This window comes from Mobula hypostoma, chromosome 3 (genome assembly GCF_963921235.1).
Source record: "Mobula hypostoma chromosome 3, sMobHyp1.1, whole genome shotgun sequence".
NCBI classification, from domain to species: domain Eukaryota; kingdom Metazoa; phylum Chordata; class Chondrichthyes; order Myliobatiformes; family Myliobatidae; genus Mobula; species Mobula hypostoma.
The window spans coordinates 137,648,095-137,674,150 of NC_086099.1; the positions used below are offsets into that span (position 1 = coordinate 137,648,095).

At 40.8% G+C, this 26,056-nt stretch overlaps 1 protein-coding gene across 2 annotated transcripts in view; it reads left to right on the forward strand.

Annotated features, from left to right (window-relative positions):
• dgkb (diacylglycerol kinase, beta) overlaps nt 1–26,056 on the forward strand; it is an 828,029-nt gene that overhangs the window by 584,952 nt on the left and 217,021 nt on the right. For both annotated transcript variants that reach the window (XM_063043772.1, XM_063043771.1), the window contains exon 20: nt 11–75. In XM_063043772.1, coding sequence (XP_062899842.1) covers nt 11–75 — 65 coding nt within the window. The remainder of the gene's footprint in view (nt 1–10; nt 76–26,056) is intronic.

The window sequence follows — 26,056 nt, forward strand, 5'->3', positions numbered from 1 at the left end:
TTTCTTTCAGGATGCCTCAATAGCCCACAGATTCCATATCATGCGGGAGAAACATCCTGAGAAGTTCAACAGTCGGTAAGTTAATTTAAACTCTTTGTTACAATATTGTCACATTAATGATCCACCCAAAACAGTAATATCATGAATCATTATATTTATTCTGTGATTAGTTGTGATAATCAAAAAAGGTGTATGTTGTACTTAATATAAATGGACAGAAATATCTAAAACAGGTGTAAAAATCAGGCACAATTTTTTTATTAACTAACCTATTTTCTATGCTCTCTCATATTAGTTTTTTTTTAGGTTTTAACACATCTACCTCCAAACAAACCAAGCTTTCCATCAGAAGTTAAAAAGGATGATGTTATCCTTACACTAAAGGCAGTTAATTCCACTTTCCACACCTACACTGACACGTCTAAACATGGCGTTCTCTACTGTTAGAATGAGGATAAATGCAGATTAGAGAAGCAGCATCTCATATTCCATTTTGGTAAACTTCAACCTGATGACATGAGCAGAGATTTTTCTAATTTCTGGTACTCTTCTCTGCCCATCTTCCACCCCCTTTGTTTTCCTTAAGGTCACTGTTCTCATCACCCCTTCTCTTTCGTCTTTCTCTCCCACTCCACTTGCCTATTGCCCACACATTTCTCCATTCAGTTCTCCTCCTCACCTCTTTCCCCTTATTCCATGGCCCACTGTCCTCTTCTTCAGTCCCTGTATCACTTCCCCCTATTTACTCCCAGCTTCTCTCACTCCTCTTCCTTCACCTGCCTATTATCCTCCTCTCACCCATGTCCACTGATCACTTGCCTGCTCTTGGTCACCCCTTCCCCCATCACCCATCCCCCACCCCACATCTTTAACTCTCCACATTTTCTTTCCGGTCCTAATGAAAGGTCTCAACCTGAATTTTCAAGTGTCCATTTCCATTCAGAGATGCAGCCTGACCCACTCTCTTTTTCTAGCATTTTACATGTTGTTTCCTCTGAATTTTCCTCATTTGCAGTCTCTCTCCATTTAGAAAATAACCTGTTTTTTGATCCCTATTATCAGAGTACCTGACTATATACATTCCCACATTAAACTCCTTCAGATATTTTGCAATCTATCGCCCATTGCACAATGTTCTCATCACAGCATGCCCTTCTGGCTATTTTTGTATCATTGACAAACTTGGAAACTTTATATTTCATTCCCACTCCAGGTTTTTCATGTAAATAATGCAATCAGCATCTCTGAAAGAAACATTTTGCTCGAAATATTCGATTTCACATTACATTTGATCCTAATGGGAATTAGACAGCAATGATTCAAGATTAATCTGCCAGCATATTGAGGGACAGAATTTTAAAATCTCAGCTTCCACGTCCTGCTGTGGAACTGATTAGCCATTTTATAGTAAATGGAGTTGTTTGGTTGGCTTGTCTCTTAATGGTTGCCATGTCCATTTATTGTTCAACAGTTCTGAACAGTGAATTCACTTTTTTTTTCTCAAGACTTGTCACTGAAGTTAATTTAGCAGACATATCATTGATGTGGAAAAATATATTAACTCTTAACAGTTAACCCTGCATCACTTTTATTCCAAAAGTGATAAATTTAGCAAATTTGGAGAGCTGAGAATCAGAGCTTTTGCTTATAATATCTTGAATCATAACTTGAAATAGAGAGTGAGAGAGAGAGAGACATCGTTGCAGGGCAGAAGCCATTTGAAAAGAACAAGGCTCATCGAGAGTGAATCCTAATCTGAAGCAGTGAGTGAGAGAGAGAGACATTGTTGAAGGGTGGAGCCCTTTAAAAAGAACAAAGCCATTGTGATAGAGTTTTATTTGAGCCAATAAAAAGAAAGGTGGTGCAAATAGAGCAGCCATTGTTGGAGTGGAAGATTTTGGCTCAACAAGCTTTGGTGAGAATAGGCTTGAGCAAGCAGAGGTTTTAAGTAAGTTTCTGGTTAGATGTTTTTTCTCTTTCTTTGTCTACTATTACATGACTACAGCACTCACAGTGGCTGCAGAGTAAGAGGTATGTTCTCTGGAATTGTTGCAAAAACTCTGAGAGACCTCTAGTCTCCCTGATACCTATATTTTCATGGTGCATTGAGCTGCAGCTCCTTGGAGACCGTGTTAAGGAAATGAAGCTGCACCTCGATGACATTCAACTCATGTGGAAGGATGAGGAGGAGGTAGAATCAGGGTTGACACCCCTAAGTTATAGCAGGCAGGTACCTGGGTGACTGTCAGGAGGGGGAAAAGGCATAAGCAGCCAATGCAGAGTAACCCTGCAGCCATTCCCCCCAGTAATAAGTATACCACTTTGGATACTGTTGGGTGGGATGATTGCTTGTATACTGCTGTGGTAGAAGCTGCAGCAACCGTATCTGTGGTACTGAGTCTTTCTCTATAGCTCAGAAGGGAAGGGGGAGGAAAGGTGTGTAATAGTAATAGTGGATTCTATAGTTAGAGGACCAGACAAGAGATTCTGTGGATGTGAAAGAGACACCCCTATAGTACTTTGCCTCCCAGGTGCTAGGGTCAGGGATGCCTTGAATTGGGTCCACAGCATTTTAAAGTGGAAAGGTGAGCAGCCAGAAATCATGGAACATATTGGTAGCAATGACATAGGTAGGGAAAGGGAGGCAGTCCTGAAGAGAGGAGATAGAGAATTAGGTAAAAAGCTGAAAAGCAGCACTTCTGGGGTAGTAATCCCTGGATTTCTGTCTATGCCACGAACCAGTGAGGGTTAGAATAGGATGATTTGCCACATGAATGGCTGAGGAATTGGTGCAGGCGCCAGGGTTTCATATTTCTGGAACATTGGGATTTCTTCTGGGGAAGGTATGACCTGTACAAAAGGGACGACTATAATAACCAATTGATAAACTTTCCATATATGTCAGAAGGACACATAACATGTATTACCAGTTGTTTCATAACCTCGAGCTATTTCAAGTCACTTAAGGGCCAGTGATGTAATTTCAAATTACAATTACTGTTTAAATGGTATAATTAGGAAACGTGGCAGCAATGTTATCAATATCACAAATTTATGAATGCGCATTTACACTACTTTTCATTTCTTGGTATAGAATTAAAATGTCCATCTTATTGCACCTGTTTAAGCCACTCACAATGATTTTGGCTAACTGCAGTGTTTTATCACCTCACATGGTGGGGCATTTTCAGGATTGTCATGTACCATTTAGATCTAACCTCCACTAACCAAGATTAGTGTGCATTCCTTAAAGTGGAAGTCTGCAATATCTTCAGTCGATGCTGGCAAGGATTCTAGAAGTTCAGTTAAAGCAAACGATAAGCAAGTATAATGCCACATGAGCAGAGAGGTCTTCATGGTTTTTCAACAGTGCAGTGCAGGCATTGGTGGAGGAGGAAGAGAAACAGCCAATATCTCTGGCAAGACCTCTCAACATATGCTGAAAAGGTGATGGGAATGAAAGCTGGAGAAGCAAACAAGCCCCTAAGGTAGCCTCAAGGTATGTAGTGATGCCAACCAAGCACCCATAATTCCTACTGCACTCATGCAGTTCACACTATTTGGCATCTTACGCCCACGTTTATACCTCAGTGATTTCAAGTTATTCAAGAATTGTCTTGGATCTTGGCAGTAGAAAAAAAAAATTGTCAGTGTTCATTACATTAGTTAATGCTAACAGAGAGGGGATCCTTCTTGCTACTTAATGCCTGTTTAGCAAGTTAAGGAGGCCATCATTTGAAGCACCGAGCCCCAATTTCATAATACTTATATCAAATTAGCATTGTGCAACTGTGTATCAGTCACCAATTCAGTATCCGTGGCACCAACAAAAAATTGCTGAGCTGAACTTTGCATCGTCTGCATCTTACTTTCCCTGCTTTTCCACTGCACAATTACAACCTCATTTGAATGTCATGCCTAGTTAATTTGGGATCTGAATTTTTTTGCCCTTTTTCAATCTAGCGCCTTTATCATTAACCTTTCATCGCTACCAGTCTTATTGTTACCCATTCTCGGTCTTCTAAAAGTAATTTCCTGAATAAAATCAGAACTAACCTGCTCAGTAACCTTATACATCTCTTCAATAACTACCCACCCTCAGGCTTACCAGCTTCAATGACCCTTATTGTTTGTGAATGACCTAGCATTTTTGCTGCAATTTCAGAGTTTTCAGTTCTTTCAAGAGTAATTAACAAGCAACAGTTTCAAAAACTAGAAAAAAATGAAATACATTAATCTAATCTCAAATATTTCAATAGAATGTAAAACTGACTAGAATTTTCTTTTCTGCTTGTCCTCTCCATGTGCCTAGTCTCACCATTAGTGTTGGGATTTTGTCTGTATTGAGGAGCAAAGCTAGGAAATAGCAAGTAATACCAAATACCTCAAGACCTTCCTGTTGATGTGGAAGCTCTAAATTTCCTGACAATTGCAACATGACTTGCTGACACTACTCAGGAAAATGCAGGATGATGCCTATTTTTCTCCCAGCACACATGACCTGTTTTGACTCATTTGATTTAGGAGTAATCCAGGTTTTAATTAGTGGAACTACATTACATTAAAAAAATATATGATGGGGCCACTTGAGTTCTGAATTTTACAATTTTACAATCAAACCATGAATGAAGGTGAAAAATCATCCTCCATTATATATTTCCCTTTGGTAAATACATCATCTTATGGGGAACATGCTTAATCATTGTCAATGTTTTCCATAAACCTTTCTAAATTTGATGCAAATTAGCAAACTATTACATCAAATTGAGATACAGAAAACAGCATGGTAGTTTTCTAAGTGGTTGTCTTATGCAGTTGATGTCAGGAACTTAGGATTGTGAAGGACTAATCGATCTCTCTGGCTGGTCCCAGGCATATCAAATTGCATTATGCCTATTACACATCTATGGTAAATTTTCCATCTGGTGCATGCTCAGTTCTCTCTTTAGGTTGCTAATGTAATCAGACATAGCAGATTTCAGTTGAGACATTATGTTGAGAGAAAGTAGGTGGCAATTTATTATTCTTCTGAGACTGCCAAACTGGATGTGGAGTTCTAGCTAATTTTAGCACCCTGAGGGAAAATATTTCAATCAAGTTTTTAATCTTTTAATCCCTACCAAGTTAATTTTAAAACAGATGCTAGTCCATTTAAGATGAAAAGGGCTCGGGAAAGAATGCAATATCTTCATCTTCAATTTTTGTTCCTTCATTAATATAATAGTCATCAAAATAGTAAGCAGTGTTTAGTTGATTGGCTAGCATATCTGCACATGCATGAATCCATCATGTTTATCATCCCAAATGTTGATGGGTTAGAAAATTGGCAACTTAATTTGGCATGAGGACGGCTGATGTATTTCATCATGTGCCCACAATGGGAGGCCCTTGGGCTTCAAGAAAATAACCTGGGCAAGCTGCCAATGCTTGCCATAGCTCTACAGGCTGCTTGTTCCACTGTATGTACAAATCTTGGCCCACCTGTGGCATTAGATATAGCTTCAGGTGAACACTAAAGTGGGAGAGGGATATGCCTGGGGAGATTGCAACTGACAGTGGTCAAATGGAGTGCAATAGCAAGTTTTACTTAATGAAGTCCTGGCTGATTCCTAGGTCACTTACCACTGGGCTAAACGTTGTCCAGCTGGCTTGGTATCTTTACCACAAGGAACACAAAGTTTCTTAAAACACTGACATACTTAAAATGTACCTTTTACATCTTTGGAATACTTCAAAATGCTTTACAAACAAAAAAAAATCTTTTGATGGCTAGTCCCTGCGGTGTTGAAAACATCGAAAATATTTTGCATGTACCAAGCACCAGTGAACCACAATGTGACTATCATTAGATAATCTGTTTTCATAGATTGAAGGATGACAACATAGAAGGGGGGATTCAGTCTCTGTAAGACCACAATTGTATTTCTAATGTCCACACCTTTTTTCTGAAGCCATGACCCTTTTTTCATTTAAAAATATAGATCAAAGTTTATTTTAAAAGGTTTAATTTAATCTATCCCCACCATCCCGTCAGGCATTTAATTCTAGATGATAGCCATTTGCTGTCTAAAAATTATTTTCTTCTTCTGATCTTTAACTCTTTTGTCACTCACATTAAATCTGTGCCTTCTTATTTTCATCCTTTCCACCAGTAGGAACAGTCCCTTCCTCTCCCTTCCTCTCCCTTCCTCTCCCTTCCTCTCCCTTCCTCTCCCCTCCTCTCCCCTCCTCTCCCCTCCTCTCCCCTCCTCTCCCCTCCTCTCCCCTCCTCTCCCCTCCTCTCCCCTCCTCTCCCCTCCTCTCCCCTCCTCTCCCCTCCTCTCCCCTCCTCTCCCCTCCTCTCCCCTCCTCTCCCCTTTTCCTTGGAGTAAGCCCTTCCTACTCCCAGCAACCCATGGCAAACCCAATTAACCCAAACCTAAAAACAGAACAATTTACAATGACCTGTAGATTTTTGGACTGTGCGAGGAAACCAGAGGGACCCAGAGAAAACCCCACGTAGTCCACAGGGAGGACGTACAGAGACTCCTTACATAACGGTGCTGGAAGTGAACTCCAATCTCCAGAACGCCCCCAGCTGTAATAACATTGCGCTACCCACTATGCTACCATGGTCACCCTAGTCCTGGGGTCCATGGACCCCTCAGTTAATTGTAGGGGTCCATGGCACAAAAACAGGTTGGGAAACCCTACCCTAGACTAATAACAGGACAATTTACAATGACCAATTAAAATACTAACTGATACGTCTTTGGACTGTGTTTTTTGACAGAATAAGCAATCTCTTTCCCATTTGCTAATGGCAGGATGGAAGAAGAATATGACTAACTTTTACATTTGCTTATTGCTAGTCTTGTAGAACAATATCTTTTCATTTTGCCAGCAGATGTCCATTCCAGATGCTCAGAAACCCTATGGCCATTGATGTGCCTGAATTCATGACAAAAAATATCCTGCTGTGCTTTTACCCTGCTTAAACAGGGAATTTTGTCCTCAGCTCCAAAGCCAAGTGCTTGGTCACACTTTTGCTCATGCTGCACATTTTATGCTCCTCTAAGGCCGATTGACTTTTGGGCCTAAGAAAGTTGAGACACTTACACCATTCATAAAATGATTCGTTGTCACTTCTAGCCATCATTTGAGAATTTCTCTTTCCAACCCCCAATCATCCTTGGTGACCTGACAGTAAGAAATCTAAAAGTAATAAACAGGTCTGAACATAATTGGTTGTCAAATTACAGAATGTCATTAACTGAACAGCAGGAAAGCCCGGCTGACAGGATAAGAAAGTGAAAATTGTGTTCAGTGACCTCCCATATCATTAGCGTTTTATGAAATTTAACCAAAGTGCTCCTGCACACATTGTACCAATGCAACAGTGCTACTTCCAGATCTATCTGCTTGCTGCAGTCCTTTTACAAGGGTCAATAGTATCCAATCATCTTTTCCCTCCACTGATGACAAGCTGACAGGTTCTTTGTTTCAGTTATGCTCAGTAACTGGAGTAGAACAATTGCATTTTATTCACAGATGTTCCAGTTTAATTAGAGGTCAGACAGAAATGATACATTGTGTCTGAAGATACTTTAATTTTTACTTCAAAGGTATACTTAGTTTATGAATTGTTTTCTTAAGCATTAAAATTGTGTTCCATCTTTCATAGAGTTGATGGTTACGTATAGTAAAAGTTCAGTTCAATTCACATTCAGTTGTAAGGAATTGCATCTCATTCTGCCATTTACAGTGGCATGCAAAAGTTTAGGCACACCTGGTCAAAATTTGTTACTGTGAATAGTTAACTGAGTAGAAGATGAACTGATCTCCAAAAGTCATAAAGTTAAAGATGAAACATTATTTTCAACATGTTAAGCAAGATTAGTGTATTATTTTTGTTTTGCACAATTTTAGAGTGAAAAAAGGAAAGGAGCACCATGCAAAGGTTTGGGCACCTCAAGAGATTTGAGCTCTCAGATAACTTTTACCAAGGTCTCAGACGTAAATTAGCTTGTTAGGTCTATGGCTTGTTCACAATCTCGTTAGGAAAGGCAAGGTTATGCAAATTTCAAAGTTTTATAAATACCCTGACTCCTCAAACCTTGTCCCAACAATCAGCAGCCATGGGCTCCTCTAAGCAGCTGCCCAGCACTCTGAAAATTAAAATAATTGATGCCCACAAAGCAGGAGAAGGCTATAAGAAGATAGCAAAGCATTTTCAGGTAGCCATTTCCTCAGTTCATAATGTAATCAAGAAATGGCAGTTAACAGGAACGGTGGAGGTCAAGTTGAGGCCTGGAAGACCAAGAAAGCATTCTGAGAGAACTGCTTGTACGATTGCTAGAAAGGCAAATCAAAACCCCGGGTTGACTGCAAAAGACCTTCAGGAAGATTTAGCAGACTCTGGAGTGGTGGTGCACTGTTCTACTGTGCAACGACACCTGCACAAATATGACCTTCGTGGAAGAGTCATCAGAAGAAAACTTTTCCTGGGTCTTCACCACAAAATTCAGCGTCAGAAGTTTGCAGCAGGCCAGGCAGCATCTCTAGGAAGAGGTACAGTCGACGTTTTGGGCCAAGACCCTTCGTCAGGAATAACTGAAGGAAGAGCCAGTAATAAATTTGAAAGGGGGAGGGGGAGATCCAAAATGATAGGAGAAGACAGGAGGGGAAGAGATGGAGCCAAGAGCTGGACAGGTGATTGGCAAAAGGGATATGAGAGGATCATGGGACAGGAGGCCCAAGGAGAAGGAAGGGGTGGAGGGGAAACCCAGAGGATGAGCAAGGGGTATAGTCAGAGGGACAGAGGGAGAAAAAGGAAAGTGAGAGAAAGAATGTGTGTATATAAATAACGGATGGGGTACGGGGGGAGGTGGGGCATTTGCGGAAGTTAAAGAAGTCAATGTTCATGCCATCAGGTTGGAGGCTACCCAGACGGAATATAAGGTGTTGTTCCTCCAACCTGAGTGTGGCTTCATCTTTACAGTAGAGGAGGCCGTGGATAGACATGTCAGAATGGGAATGGGATGTGGAATTAAAATGTGTGGCCACTGGGAGATCCTGCTTTCTCTGGCGAACAGAGCATAGGTGTTCAGCAAAACAGTCTCCCAGTCTGCGTTGGGTCTCGCCAATGTATAGAAGGCCACATTGGGAGCACCAGACGCAGTATATCACCCCAGCTGACTCACAAGTGAAGTGTCGCCTCACCTGGAAGGACTGTCTGGGGCCCTGAATGGTGGTAAGGGAGGAAGTGTAAGGGCATGTGTAGCACTTGTTCCGCTTACAAGGATAAGTGCCAGGAGGGAGATTCAGTGGGGAGGGATGGTGGGGACGAATGGACAAGGGAGTCGCGTAGGGAGCGATCCCTGCGGAAAGCAGAGAGGTGGGGGAGGAAAAGATGTGTTTAGTGGTGGGATCCCATTGGAGGTGGCGGAAGTTACAGAGAATAATATGTTGGACCCGGAGGCTGGTGGGGTGGTAGGTGAGGACTAGGGGAACCCTATTCCAAGTGGAGTGGTGGGAGGATGGAGTGAGAGCAGATGTGCGTGAAATGGGGAAGATGCGTTTGAGAGCAGAGTTGATGGTGGAGGAAGGGAAGCCCCTTTCTCTAAAAAAGGAGGATATCTCCCTCGTTCTGGAATGAAAAGCCTCATCCTGAGAGCAGATGTGGCGGAGATGGAGGAATTACGAGAAGGGGATGGCATTTTTGCAAGAGACAGGGTGAGAAGAGGAATAGTCCAGGTAGCTGTGAGAGTCAGTAGGCTTATAGTAGACATCAGTAGATAAGCTGTCTCCAGAGATAGAGACAGAAAGATCTAGGAAGGGGAGGGAAGTATTGGAAATGGACCAGGTAAACTTGAGGGCAGGGTGAAAGTTGGCAGCAAAGTTAATAAAGTCAACAAGCTCAGCATGCATGCAGGAAGCAGCGCCAATTCAGTCATCGATGTAGCGAAGGAAAAGTGGGGACCAGATACCAGAATAGGTTCAGAGAAGCCTGATGCATTTTCGAGACAAGTCCTGTGGACTGATGAAGTTAAAATAAAACTTTTTGGCCGCAATGAGCAAACGTATGTTTGGAGAAAAAAGGGTGCAGAATTTCATGAAAAGGACACCTCTCCAACTGTTAAGCACGGGGGTGGATTGATCATGCTTTGGGCTTGTGTTGCAGCCAGTGGCACGGGGAACATTTACTGGTAGAGAGAAGAATGAATTCAATTAAATACTAGCAAATTCTGGAAGCAAACATCACACCATCTGTAAAAAAAAAGCGCTGAAGATGAAAAGTGGATGGCTTCTACAACAGGATAATAATCCTAAACACACCTCAAAACCCGCAATGGACTACCTCAAGACACGCAAGCTGAAGGTTTTGCCATGGCCCTCACAGTCCCCCGACCTAACCATCATCGAAAATCTGTGGATAGACCTCAAACGAGCAGTGCATGCAAGACGGCCCAAGAATCTCACAGAACTAGAAGCCTTTTGCAAGGAAGAATGGGCAAAAATCCCCCAAGCAAGAATTGAAAGACTCTTAGCTGGCTACAAAAAGCGTTTACAAGCTGTGATAACTTGCCAAAGGCGATGTGACTAAGTACTGACCATGCAGGGTGCCCAAACTTTTGCTCCGGGCCCTTTTCCTTTTTTGTTATTTTGAAACTGTAAAAGATGGAAATAAAAAGGTAATCTTATTTAAAATATTAAAGAAAAGTATCATCTTTAACTTTATGCCTTTTGGAAATCAAGTCATCTTTTACTTGCTTAGCTATTCACAGTATCAGAAATTTTGACCGGGGTGCCCAAACTTTTGCATACCACTGTATTTGGATGCAAAATCAGAATAAGGGCCTACTTTGGGAACAATTTCAAAGATATCACATTTCCTAACCTACACTGAGTATGGTGATTTTTCAGCCATCCTTGGTCACTGACCGAACCAGATGTGGAGTCTTTAGAAGAGTATGTTGCAGAAGACTTTCTGCAATTCAGTATCAGAGAGTAGAGTAGTGGTGGGCAAGCTTTGTCACCTGCTACTTACTGCTTTAAAAAAAAAATGATCATTGCTGTGGAGTAAGTAGATCCAGATCTAAGTTTTCCTCAATTGCCACTCCACAACGTAATTACTTCAGAATTATGTTGTGGATGGGGAAATATGCCCCATATTAATTTATCCTGATATGTGAGTTTCTTGTGGGAATACAAAAGGCACTGGCAGTTCAATGAATAATAATGGAAGAGATCTTCTTCTATTCTGACATTACTTGTCACCTCCACACTGCTTAGTTATCCACTGTCCTAGATGCATTCTTCCATTGGAAAATAGTCTCCTGGACCATAGGCATGGGCTAGAGCAATGCACAAATAGACAGATGCATCAGCAAGATGGCTGTGACAGCCAGTGAGGCTCAAATCTCTGGCTTACTGCTTGTTGTGCAGTCTCTGCTTGGGAGGTATCCAGTTGTTGGTCTATTTGTCGACACTTCATGGCAGATTCCATGGCCCAAGTATGAACAAGAAGTTTCTGCCTCACGGTAGTATTCCAGGCCCCCAATACAACTGAAAGTGAGCATTAGAAAATGTGTGCATCATTAGGAAATTGTTTGTTTCCTTCTCAAAAAGATTCATGCATAATCCACTTAAAGGACAACATTAAAATATTTCATGATGTTATCTGCAGTTTTCACTGCATTAATTTAAATTTCATCAGAGGTCCAAATATGGCTGCTTTACCTGGACTAAACAATATCCCCTACCCCATCACGTTTACCTATTTCTTATTAAGGTTAGAAATATAGTGGATTCCTGTTAATTGAGACACACCAGGACCAGTACATTTTGGCCCTGTTAAGTGGCTGCCCCAATTAGCTGAACTTTCATAGAAATACTTAAAAAGGTTTAAAAAAGAGCAAACTACTGTTTAACTGCGTACCAAATTATGTATTTAAATGAAATACAGATTAAATTAGAACACAAGCAAAGCTACTACAGTACTATAAAACTGTATACTAGTTCCTCATAGTTATCGATGGAGGAATTTATTCAGTGTACACAGTCATGTTCTTTTGATTGACTGTAAATGGGCAAAATCAGTGAAGACGCCCAGTGTAGAGTAGTGGACTGCTTTCAAATAGTGCTTTCAATGATCGCATCCTCTAAATCTACATTTTCATTGTAACATTTGAGATGACTGTCAATACCTTCAAATTCTTTGTAGTTTCTAACTTGTTGAAGTAGTGAAAACATTTAATTTTCACTCCCAGCTGTTTCTGGCATCTCGGAGCCCAAATGCTTGAAACCGCAGTGAGCAAAACAGTTCCGAAATATCTTGCTGTTTATTACTCGCTGACTACCAGTGACAAAAATCACTGCTTTTTGAAAAGAAACTATCAAGTCACGCTATTTAAAAGCAGTTTGCTCTAAGCTTCGTGTAATGGCCACACGACGTGCACTTGACTGATACTAGTTAAATTATCTTTGGCAACAGTCTCCTGTCACAATTAAGCTTTTCAGCATCCCATATAAGCTAAGGGAATTCAGCTATTTACTTGATTTGTTTTTGTTCTTTAAGAGTTGTCCCAAATAAGCGGTGGCCCCAATTAACTGATGTCCCGTTAACCAGCATCTACTATATTTCCGGAAGTTACACTCTCTTCTCAGTTTCTTTGCCTCTGTTACATCTGTCTCCAAGACTCGGCTTTCCATTCCAGATCATCAGACATGTCCTCCTTCAAAGAACTGTGTTTCCTTCCCTCTACTATCGATGTTGCCCTTACCTGCATCTCCTCCATTTGCTGAACATCTGTGCTCAGCCCATCTTCCTGCTGCCTTAACATTGATAGAGTTCCTCTTGTCCTTGCCTACCACCCCATTAGCCTCCATCTCCAACACTTCATCCTCTGCGTCTTCCGCCATCTCCAAAGGGATTGCACCACTAAACATATCTTTACCTCTCCACCTCTCTCCATTTTCCACAGGGATCACTCCATCCACGATTCCCTTGTCCATTTATCCCTCCCCACTAATTTCTCTCCCTGAACTTTTCCCTGCAAGTGACCTAAGTGCTAGACTTGTCCATACATCTCCATTCAGGGTCCCAAGCTGTCCTTCCAGATGAGGCAACACTTCACCTGCAAATCTACTGAGGCCATCTATTGTGTCTGGTACTCCTGATGTGGCCCCCTTTGCATTGGTGAGCCCCGTTGTGTACAGGTTTCCACCGCCATCTGAAGGTAGAGCGTTCCTATGAAACAATTCGTAAGCCGGAATGTCGTAAAGCGAAAAAGCAATTACCATTTATATATATATATGGGAAAATTTTGTGAGCGTTCACAGACCTAAAAATAATCTACCAAATCATGCCAAATAACACATAAAAACTAAAATAACAATAACATATAGTAAAAGCAGGAATGTCATAAATAAACAGCCTATATAAAGTAGAAATACTTTTCCACAATCATTGCCTGAACTGTTCTCCGTAGTGAAAATCTCACGCAAGCGCTCTCTGCAGAAACATGGCGCAAGCGCTCTCCAGTAACCTTTAAGCTATGAAACTGCCAAATCATACCAAATAACATGTAAAAATACACAGCCGATATAAAGTAGAAATAATGTATGTGCAGTGTACTAACACTTACCAGAATTGGGAAGACAGCAAGCACACTGATGGTGGTGTGTTAGGCTGAGTCGTCGGAGTTTGGGTGGTGCAGTGGCCCCCACCCTCCGGGCAGTGAACCAATACTGATCCACAAAGTACACAGGGGTACAGCGGTAGCCAGGAGGCACACAGCACATCTTTAAGAAAAAAGCCGACATAAACATGCTAATTAATTAGGTGCCGCCCGGCACGTAATTGTCAGCCCAGATCAGAGCCAATTGCCGATTGCGTCGCCTCTGATCTAGGCCGACAATTACGTGCCGGGCAGCACCTAATTAATTAGCATGTTTATTTCGGCTTTTTTCTAAAAGATGTGCTGTGCGCCTCCCGGTTACCGCTGCATTCTCAGCGAATCGGTATCTGTCCGTGGCCTGGGGGTTGGCGTGGTGGGACACTGGGGTGTCATCTGTTTCCATCAGGGCAGGCAGGTCATCTTCTTCTGACCGCCTGCCTCGATGTCGAAGGTCGATGTTCGTCGTCTGATGTGGAAGGCTTGAAAAACGACAGTACAGTATGCTTGACTGCTGAGCCTTGTGCATTTTTCTGTCATACAGTTCTTTGTAAGGACTCAAACCATCTTGCAAATATGCCCTAAACCGACGGACCCTTTTAAAATTAGTCGTACTTTATCATTACTCATTCGGTTTCGATTGTTATCCTTTCCTCTTCCAATTGCATTAGCTCTTCATCTTTCAGTTCTTGGTCATGGGATGCCAAAACCTCTTCAACATCATCTTCATCAGCTTCCACAACCAAACTCACTTTGTCCTTACTTCGTTCACCACGATCGAAACACTTAATTATGTCTAGTTTTACGCTAAGTGTAACACCCGTACGAGCTGTTTCAGGCTTTTCCGATACCTTAGAACTCATCTTGCAAACGGCTGCTCACAGGCACGTGTTTAAGCAATGCTGGCGAGAATGCCGTTCCGAATCCGGGGAGAGCAGCTGCTCGGGGCACGCGCTGATTTTTTTTTTGCGTGCTGCCTTTTTTCGTAACAGTGAAAACACCTTCTGTTGGTGAAAACAGGGAACTAATGTAGGTCTTTCGTAACAGTGAGGTTTCGTAAAGCGAATGTTCGAAAAGTGGAGGACACCTGTATTGGGGGACCACTGTGTCGAACACCTCCACTCCATCTGCCACAAGAGGAACTTCCCAGTGGCCAAACATTTTAATTTTAATTTCAATTCCCATTACCTGTGCCAAGTTGAGGTCACCCTCAGTGTGGAGGAGCAACAACTTATATTCCATCCAGGTAGCTTCCAACCTGCTGAATAAATCTCTTCACCAACCCCCATCCCTCCCCCATTCCCCTCTCTGACCTTTCACTTCTCACCTGCCTATTAATTTTCTCTGGGCCTCTTTCTCCTTCGATCCACTCTTATCAGATTCCTTCTTCTCTAACCCTTGACCTTTCCCACCCATTTGGCTTCACCAATCTCCTTCCAGCTTGCCTCCTTCCCCTCCCCTCACCATCTTCTTCTGCTGTCTTCCCCCTTCCTTTCCAATCCTGATGAAGGGTCTCAGCTCAAAATGTTGACTGTTTATTAATTCCCATTGATGCTGCCTGCCCTTTTGAGTTTCTCCAGAATTTCGTGTGAGTTGCTTTACAGAAGTTGACCTGTTTTGTAACTTGTGATTTTATAAGCTTCCAAAATGCCTTGTTATCAGTAACAGGGACAGAGCAATAAGAGTACGCCAATAATTGTCTGTTCATAATATTTTTGCAAAGCTAGTAGAGAATTATCTGAAGAAGGTACTCCCAAAATGCTACAGAGGATGGACTCAGAATTATACTTTCAAGTCAGAATGGCCTGGTGTGTTGAGGGGAACCTGCAAGTTATGGGGCGGGGGTGGGATGGGGAGGGGAGGGGTGGAATCTGGATGTTGCTGCTGCCCAACTGGGTTCCATGATCGGCCTAAACTGGCATCTCAGAACCTGAGATGAAAGGTTGGTTTGTGAGGTGCTAAAGGAAAAACGACAGTAAAGAGTTCTGCAATAAAGAGAAGGGCAAGGATGAGCTCCCTCATGTTGGCTCGCTCACTACCTGCTGCAAATGTAATTCGACAGCTATGACCTTCAGAGCTCCATCACCACAGTCTGTTTTGATATCACCAAATCAGTCTTGTTGATAAATGTCATTGTTCTGAAAATGATTTAATAATCTTAGCAACATTTGTCAGTTACACATCAGAAAATAAAAAAAGGAAGTACTGTGGAACTTTACTGAAGATGCCAATAGAAAGACATACAAAGTCACTGATCCACTAAAATGAAAAGTACATGATGTCATTGAGCAGAGGAAAATGGAATTGCTGTATCAACATTAAAGTTAAATCATTGCAAACACATTACATCGATCCCTAGAAAAAGAGATAGAGGCGGGAGGGTTACTGGCCTGAAGCAGTGGATTTTGGAAAGGGTATGAGTAAAACTTAAACTCTGCACATGTGAATGTGTGGATATGCAGCAGAAGGAACAAATCGATGGGTGTATTTCTGTTCTTCAGTTCTTTTCTGTGAAATGTATTCAAGCTATGGATTATTTGGGCTTTCTGATGTTCTGTTTTCTTTGCTCTCTTTAAACTTGCTGTGTCAACCGGAAAACTTATCATTACAATTGTGTGGGAGATTAAAATAACATCCATACTTCAGAAAACATGCCAATGCTGTAAAGTCCTGAATACGACAGATTATTGGAATTTTTCTGCAATACTCAGGACACCAATTTCAAGCCTTAATAGTAGCTCATGGAACAGGAAGTTCCACAAAAACTAGTGGATGTGGCCCAGTCCATCATGGTAAAGCCCTCTGCACTATTGAGCACTTATATTCAGAGCATTGTCACAGGAAAGCAGCATCCATTATCAAGGAATGCCACCATCCGGGCCATGCTGTCTTCTCGCTGCTGCCATCAGGTACAGGGACCTCAGTACTCACACCACCTGGGTCAGGAACAGTTATTACTCTCCAGCCATCAGGCTCTGAACCAAAGGGGATAACATTACTTCCCCATCATTGAAATGTTCTCACAACCTATGGACTCACTTTCAAGAACTCATCTCAGTTTCTCAATACTTACTGAATATTTATTTATTATTATTACTCCCATTTATTTTAATATTTGCCCAATTTATTGCCTTTTTCACACTGGTTGAATGCTCTTTTGGTGTGGTCTTTCATTGATTCTATTATGGTTATCATTCTATTATAGATTTTTTGAGTATGCCTGCAAGAAAATGAATCTCAGGGTTGTATATGGTGGCATATTTGAGGCTTGCATCGGTCAAGGTCAACCATGGATGTTGTGTCCTAGATGTCTAGATACACAAGCCAGGGCAGTACAATATGGAGAGCAAACTGTTGCCCATGGAGCAAACTCATCCTCCACACATCTAATAAACCCAAAGGAAAGGCAGAGACCGATACTGTTTGGCAGCAGTGTCACATGAGTTGCCAGTCAGCATTGAACTCAACATAGGACTATCTTAGGGATTCCAGCTCCAGATTTTCCCTTCAGGGTTTACTCCCAAAACCTTCCCCATGAGTGAGTATACCTGCAAGGCAGCGGTGGTTTGAGATCAGAGTTCTCCTTCTCCTAGATGAGCTGCTAACCTCGGCTGACGAACTCCATATGCCTGAAGCGACTGGTTTTAAGGCACTAGTAGTCCACCTTTGTCCCTTGTCCTGTCGGTAGAAAAGGATCCACCAGAATTAGTAGCTAAGCCACACGTGAAAGCTAGGAGTTGCACTTGGTTGTCTGAGGCTATTTGAGTCGCATGCCATTAGGAGCATTTAACTCCCAGCTAAAACAAGCTTAAGGAACCATGGTGACATACATGAACTTTGATAATAAATTTATTTTGAATTTTGGAATTTGAACCATCAGGAACTTGAATTCAGCAACGGAGGGAAAGAGGGCATAGTTGCTGGGTCTCCTGGTAACCGATGGCGCATATATATATATGCGCCATCGTATATATATATACATACGATGCTACATTTAATATGTTTGGAGATGGGTGAAAAACTCACCTGCTTGAAACAGATGAAGAGCAATGTAAAAATGCAAACATTTTAAAGTCAAAGTCAAATTTATTATCATCTACTCATGTACATGTGTGCACAGGTGCAATAACAAAAAACTTACAGCAGCTTCACAGACAGGCAGCATTATATTTGCTAGGAAAAAATATTTAAAAATATAGAAAATACAGTTCAAAGAGAACAAATAATTTAGTGCAAAGTGGTCACACTGAGGTGTGGTGTGCAGGTTAGTTGAAGGAAAGCAGCTGTTTTTAACCTAGTGGTATGGGACTTCAGGCTTCTGTAGCTCCTGCCCAAAAGTAACTGTGAGAAGATGACATGGCCCAGATAGTGAGGGTCTTTAATGATTGATGTTGCCTTATTGAGGCAGTGCCTCATACTGATGGTGGGGAGGGATGCCTTGTGTCATAGAGACTCTCTGCACTTGCTTATGTTCCTGCACATTCAGGTTGCTGTGGGAGACTGTTGCAAACAGTCAGGATACTTTCGATAAGACACTTAAAGAGTTTTTGGTGAATTGCTGAACCTGCTTATCCTTTTAACCTGTTGATCTTTGGAATCTAGGAAGAAACTGGAGCACCCAGAGGAAACAAATGTTGTCACAGGGAGAATGTACAAACTCCTTACAGACAGCAAGTGAATCAAACCTCAGTCACTGGCACTATAATAGTGTTACACTAACTGCTATGTTAAAATGCTGCCCCGATGTGAATGAAGAAGATATTGCATTCCGTCAACGATGGAGGTCTGATCTTAATTGGCAGTCCAAAATCTTCCATTTATTGAATATCTGATTCAATAAGTCAACAATTATCATTATATCAGTCATGATCAGTCACAATTAACTGATATCAGTCAACAATTTAGAAATGTGGTCCCATGAACAATGGGATCTTCAGTTGTAAAGTTCCCAGAACAGAGATGATATAGTAAAGGTTGCTCTGTCATTTTTCAGATTAGCAAAGGTGGAAATTATTGTAGTACTCACTTTTCTTCTGAATGCTATTTGTAACTTTTATTGGTTTAAAATTTTGTTTTTTTTTCTCTCTGAACGTTGGGCATTTGTTGGTATTTTCGTGGGTTCTTCTGGGTTTCTTCTTTTGTGGCTGTCTGCAAGAAGACAAATCTCAAGGTTGTATAATCTATACATACTTTAATAATGAATGTACTTTGAACTTTGAGATGTAATATTGCTCTCCTCCAGGCTTAATCAATCAAGTACACAACATAATTTTTCTTGGAGTTTCCCAAATTAATTTTTAAGTGATTGGCTTCAAGCATAGTGCAATATTATTTTTGACTTTCTCTAGATAGTGAAGTGTATATAAATGTGGGTGCTTCAGCCCAGTCATGTACCTCACTGCACTGTATACTTTTCATTTTCTAGCCATCTTCTTGCACTTGTCATCAGTCATGCTTTAAATAACTTATGTGAATCCTTCCACTATAGAGGCAATATATGAAATATTTTTAATAAATAGTGGAGTAGTAATTGAGCAATCTATAGGATTTTTATTAGAAAATGAAGCTCCTTTTCATAGGTCCCCAAGATTTTCAGATACTGATCTCTTCAGAATCTTCACAAAACTTCCAGTGCGTATTGTATGCATATTAACACACAGTTTGTAGGAATTAGTATCATACTGGCCACATTGTATAAATAGGTTAAATAATTAAATGATTTACGACAGGTCTCACAAGTATAGAGGAGGTAATCACTAAGTTCCATTAGATAAAGTTCCTAAAACAATCCTTACACATACTTGATATAATTCTTACTATTTGGGCCATTGCTCTTACACTGAAGAAGGAGTCTAAGGAATGCAGTGTTGTGCTGGTGTTACACTCTTGTGCTAAGGACAATGCAAAGTACCTGGCCAGGTCATGTTCCAAAACCTCCACATTATCCACATTGATGAGGAAAGCATGGCTAATGAGGGAAGTTAAAGAAAACTTAAAAGCAAAAGAGGGAGCATACAATATAGCAAATATTATTGTGAAGCTAGAGGAGTGGGAAGCTTATAAAAACTAACAGAAGGGAATTAAAAAAAGCAAGAAGGAAACAAAAGCTGAACTATGAAGGTAAGCTAGCCACAAGTATAAAAGAGGATACCAGAAGTTTTTTTCAGATATGTAGAGTAAAAGAGAGGCAAGAATGAATATCTGACCACTGGAAAATGATGCTGGAAATATTGTATGGGGGACAAAGAAATGGTGGATTAACTAAATAAAGATTTTGTGTCAGTCTGCACTGTGGAAGACAGCAGCAGTATGCTAGAAGTTTGACAATATCTGGGAGTAGAATTGTGTTTAGTTGCTATTACTAAGGAAAAGATGCTTGGGAAGCTGAAAGGTCTGAAGGTAGATAAATTCCCTGAATCAGATGGACTAAACCCCAGGGTTTTGAAAGAGGTAATTTAAGAGATTGTGCTGGCATTAATAGTGATCTTGATTTGAGAATCATTAGATTCTCAAATATTTACGTAGGACCGGAAAATTGCAAATGTCACTACATTTTTTAAGAAGGGAGGGAGGCAAAAGATAGGAAACTAAAGTCCAGTTAGCCTGACATCGGTGGTTGCGAAGATATTGGAGTACAGTATGAAGGATAATGCAGAAACAGGAAATCTGCAGAAAGATCCAGACAGATTAGGAGAATGGGCAAAAATGTGGCAGATGAAATATAATATAAGGAAGTTTATGGTCATGCGCTTTGATAGAAGGAATAAAGGCATGGAATATCTTCTAAATGGAGAAAAATTCATAAATCAGAGGTGCAAGGGGACTTGGGAGTCTTTGTGCAGGATTTCCTAAAGGTCAACTTGCAGGTTGAGTCGGTGGTAAGGAAGGCAAATACAATACTAGCTTTCATTTTAAGAGCACTAAAATGTAAAAGCAAGGATGTAATGCTGAGGCTCTACAAGACACTGGTGAGGCTTCACTCGGAGTATTGTGAGCAATTTTGAGCCCTTTATCTAAGAATAGATGTGCTGGCATAGAAGGAGCTTCATGGGAATGATTCCAGGACTGAAATAGTTAACTTTTGAGGAGTGTTTCATGACTCTGGGCCTGTACTCGCTGCAGTTCAGAAGAATGACGTGGGATCTATTTGAAAACTATCAAATATTGAAAGGTCTAGATAGAGTGGATGTGGAGATGATGTTTCCTGTAGCAGGGTAGTCTAGAACCTGAGGACACAGCCTCAGAAGAGAAGGACGTCTCTTTAGGACAGAGGTGAAGAAGAATTTGTTTAGTTGTTGGTAAATCTATGGAATTCATTGCCACAGACAGTTGTGGAGCCAAGTCATAATGTATATTTAAAGACAAACAAGAGAAATTCTGCAGATGCTGGAAATCCAAGCAACACACACAAAATGCTGGAGGAACTCAGCAGGCCAGGCAACATTAATGGAAAAGAGTACAGTCGACATTTCGGGCTGAGACCCTTCAGCAGGACTGGACAAAATAAAAGGATGAGTAGATTTAAGAGATTGTGTTTCTTCCTCCCCTCCCCCAACCTTTTAAATCTACTCCTCGCTTTTGTTTCTCCAGTCCTGCTGAAGTGTTTCCAGTACAAAACGTTGACTATACTCTTTATAGGCCGCCTGACCTGCTGAGTTCCTCCAGCATTTTGTGTGTGTTGCATGCATATTTCAAGCAGAGGTTTATAGGTTCTTGATTAGTAGGAGTGTCAAAAGTAGTGAGAAGAAGACAGGAGAATGGGGTTGGAAGGATATTGAACGAGCCATGCAGAGCAGACTCAGTGGGCCAAATAGTCAAATTCTCCTCCTATATCTTATGGCCATATGGTCTATGGTCTTATCAGTAACCTGGAAGTACTGTAGTTGATGTGACTGATCAAAAACCAAGAGAAATCAAGAGATTTCAACTTGGTTTGACTTGTTTTGGACACATGCACAGTTTATTGATCTAAATAAGCCAGGCATTTGAAATAGGTAAGGAAGACTATGATCAAGCAGAAATGCGGCCTTGTCTCAAGCGTTTTATGCTATTCAGGACACCAAATCACACTGTATGTACTGTAACTGAGGCTGAGTGAGGAAAATGTTGTACTTTTCCATTAGGCTGACTGCAAATCAGGCTCGAGGCCTGATGGATCAACTGACCGGAATCTAACTATCTGGTCCAAGAAGAGCAAGGATCATCTAACAGGGTCATAAGATAGGCCATAGGTAGGAAGTGGGCTGCCAGCATTTAGATGAAGCCCAGAGTTTAAAATTTCAGGGCCTTCCACTCTCACCTCTAGCTAAAATGTAGGTAAGTAAATGCACATAACATTTCCCTACCCAATGCGCTCCCTAAAACAGCTTGAAATAAGCTGACCATCTCCCATAAACCCCTTATAACTTTTCAGCTTTTGCTATGTGCTACAGAATAAAGCAAACCTTAATAAGGCAGTAATAAGCCTTGAAATGTCAAAAGTCATTTTATTACTGCAATTAAACTAAATGATGAAAATATCCATTATACTACAACTATATAGGAATGATTAGGTTGACCTGCCAGTGATTAGCACAGATCCACAGATTTTCTGAGTCTTTGGATCAGGATCTAGATAATGAGAGCTTTGCTCATGTCAAGCGCTTTGGAAGATAATAGCTGCTAAATTGAGTCTGTCAGTTATTCATTTAAGCAAGGCCAAATGGGAGACTAAGGGTACCATGAAAGGGGTTCAAAAGTGTAGGCACTTAAGGCCTGCTATCACTCTTCCCCCTCCATCAGAGAACCTCTTTTGCCAACAACATGTCAGGAAATTGTGAACTGCACTTATCCTGATTTATAGAATTCACTAGATCAGAAAGTACTCACAGTTTCCCATTGCGGTCTTCGAATGGATGCCTCCATAAGGCATGTTCATTCATGAACTTAGCAAAAGATTTGAACCTTTTTTAAATTGGTCAGGTATTTGCATAAATATGTAAGAGAGAAACAAAAATATATTGGAAATTGAACTACAAATGTTAAACCCTCATTTTGTTTTAGGGGTGGAAATGATTGAGTAGGTGTGGGCAATTTGTACTCCCTTGGAGCATTATGTACAAGAGGTTTTAAATCCCAGGCTTCATCTGCAGGACTAAATGCTGACATACTTGAAGATGGTGGGAAGAATGTCGCTGTTGTCAGAGGTAACAAAAAATTTACAGAGAATCAGGTTGCAGCTGTTCCCTGCCAGTGCAAGAAAATAACCTTAATCTGCTGGTTCCACAATGGTGTCCTTCAAAATTATAGAATTTAATTCAGTTGTTCCTCTAGTGTTTGGGAACTCTGCTGCCATCAGATACTGCTGGAGGCTTCAAGACCATATGACTGTCTGTCAGAAATGTCACATGTTGGTATGAGATCGGGCTCCTGTTCTTCTGAGTTGAGTGGCCTTTCATGTAAATCTTCAGGTATAAAATAGTGGAGAGAGTAAGAAAGAGTTTGGGTTACAATGCAAATTTCCCTGTACTATTTGCATTCAAATAGCTGGATTAAAGTCAGTCTCCTATATTTTTTTTTAATTTTGCAAGCAACTCCACTAAAATTTAAAGTTTTGTTTTTATTTAAATATATTTAAATAGAGGAACTGATAAAGCATTATTTGTAACATTTGTTTGAAGTCATCCATTCATGAGGTAAGATTTTAAAATATTTTTTTTTAAATAACTCTGATGCATTGTTATTCTCAAACACAGAATGCAGAGCAGTACAAACACAAGTACCAGGCCCTTCAGTCTATGATCTTGTGCCAAATTAATTATACTAATGATGCCTAATTAAAATAATCATTTCTGCCAGCACATAGTCCATATCCCTCCATTCTCTGCATACTCATGTGTCATATCTGCTCCTATGCCTTCTTCGTAAATATGTTTGGCCCTGGGTAGATCCTCTGAGATGCTGAAGCCTAGGAACTTGAAGCTGCTGATCCTTTCTACGACTAATCCTTTGGGGATTGTTCTGCCAACTTTCCCTTCCAGAAGTGACCAGCTGATATTCTGCCAACAATAATTGTGTCATCGGTGCAACTTAGAAGGCACTTGAGCTGAGCCTCGCTACAGAATCATGTATTGAGAGCAGAGCAGTCAATGTTCCTTAGGGTCCTGCCAGTAACTATGTACTTTATGCTACTGTCCATTCTTGAAATTGTTGAAAGGAACTATCCTATTGTTTGCACTGAAATTCTCAGTTTGGTCAAGAAAGATACTCACTTCTGTTTCGCAGAACTGCTGTGATTGATGCCTTTAGGTCACCAATCTGCTTGGCATTTCTGGAATATTCTTTTATTGATATTTTATTCAATAGTTCATTTAATTTTGAGATTTTTTTCTTTCAATATGCAAGAGAAGCAGAACTGTTATTTACTAAATGCTAGCATGTAGGGAATCTTGGCAGCATTATTTCAATATTATTTTGTAGCAAAGCTCACCTGCAAGTCAGAGATGAGCCTTGCTACAAATTCTCAGTACATTAATTATCTAATTGCATCAATTATAGTTATTCTAGTTCTTTATCATTACCTTCTTTCTTTTATTGACTTTTCTCCTCTGAAGGAAACATGCAATTTTTTTTACTGCGCAGAAACCTTAAAAAAAATTAATGTTGACTTCATCTATTTCCAATGATAAAGCATCAAACAAGTGATTATCATAAACAGCATCAATGTACAACTTTGAATTCAATCATCTCCCAGCAATATGCAAAGTAGTAGCATTTGAAAGAGGAGGGAACATTGCAAATATCTCATAACTTGGCAGGGGGGAGCATATTATTACTTTTGAGTGCACGTGCGCCATCTTGTCATCCCCATTCACAACAGAAGGACAGTGGCCTAAGTCTGTGATTCACAAAAGGAAGGGTGACGGCTGCTCAAGGAAAGGACAAGAAATGATCTTGAGGTAATTTTTGTTTGTGCAAATACAAAGATATTTGACCTCAATTAGTACCAGGATCAATTCTACCTCCACCCCCAAACTGCATCTTCCCACCCCAGACAGCCCCTCGTCCCCAGATCTACTGGCTGGCTCGTAGTGAATTTTCCAGCTTTCTACAACTTCTGAGCTGTAGTGACTCTTAACTTCCATTTGAGGTTTATTTTCACAGCAGTCTCTGTCTTCCTCATATCCACTCTGGCCAGATTGTGTCCCACTGCTGAATTAGCATCTGGTTTGTGATGAGGTTGGTTATCCTGCCACAATCCATAGAGGTATTTCCAATAATTTTGGTAACAGTCTTTTCCTTGCTACTGGCATTAATTCGATCTCTACATTGGATATGCAATTTCCCTGCAATGAACTATAGTCCTTGAAGAAGGTGTTAATCGCCTTGTATTTGTTATCACAAAGGAACAAGAGACAGAACCTGCCAGTTACCGCTCTACAAAAACCCAAAGAAACCTACGTCTAAATTTCTCAGCACACGTAAACAGAACTGATTTCATTCAAATTACATTGATTATCAAAGAATGTATAAGTTATACAACCTTGAGATTTGCTTGCTTACAGGCAGCCACAAAGCAAGAAACCCAAAAGAACCCAATTTAAAAAAATTATATAAAGACCAAAGCCTGATATGCAAAAAAAGGGGAAAAAAACACAAATCATGCAAACAATAGAAGTGAGCAGCAACATTCTGAACCAAAAAGAATCCTTAGATCTGAATCTAGGAGCAACCCAGAATAGGCCTGAGCCTTGGTATCAGTCCATCATATTAACAGGCATGGAGCACAGCAGCCAAGGGCATTCTTCATAGCTTCGGTGCCATGGAGAGAGGAGTAAACATTGCCGGAGAGTGAGTGAAATCAGTTCTTGCCTCTGATCCCAATACCCTGTCTTTCCAGTATATCATTTAAATTGTCCAAACAACATATTGTACTTTGCACTAGGATCAGGCACTGCTACAGTGAAAGGCACTGGGCCTAGAACACACTGCCCAACAACTTGCTCCAGGCCCAGATTTCACCACCCAGCCCGAAGCTGCTACTGATTTCTCCAAATCTCCTTAATGCCTAGAGCAATCCAAACTTGCACCCGGGCCAGTTGTATAGGCATCGGATTCCCTTTGCCTCAACCTCTCCTCTTTGAGTGGCTCACTCCAACTGTGGCAATTTGGTAACATATTAACATGGTTCACCCCTCAAATTTGCTTAGCCTTCATTTGTCTTTCATTGTTTGTGGTGATAATTTACTGCAATTTACTTCAGTAAAGGTGTTGTTATTAATGTTTTAGTCACATTTCTAGCCTTTTGAACTACCAGTGAGCTGTCACATGCATTTGGTAGCAACATCTTAAACCTGAAGTCTTTTACATTGAGTGATTTCAAGATCTAACCATTTTCTGCGAGTCCAAATAATTTGTTT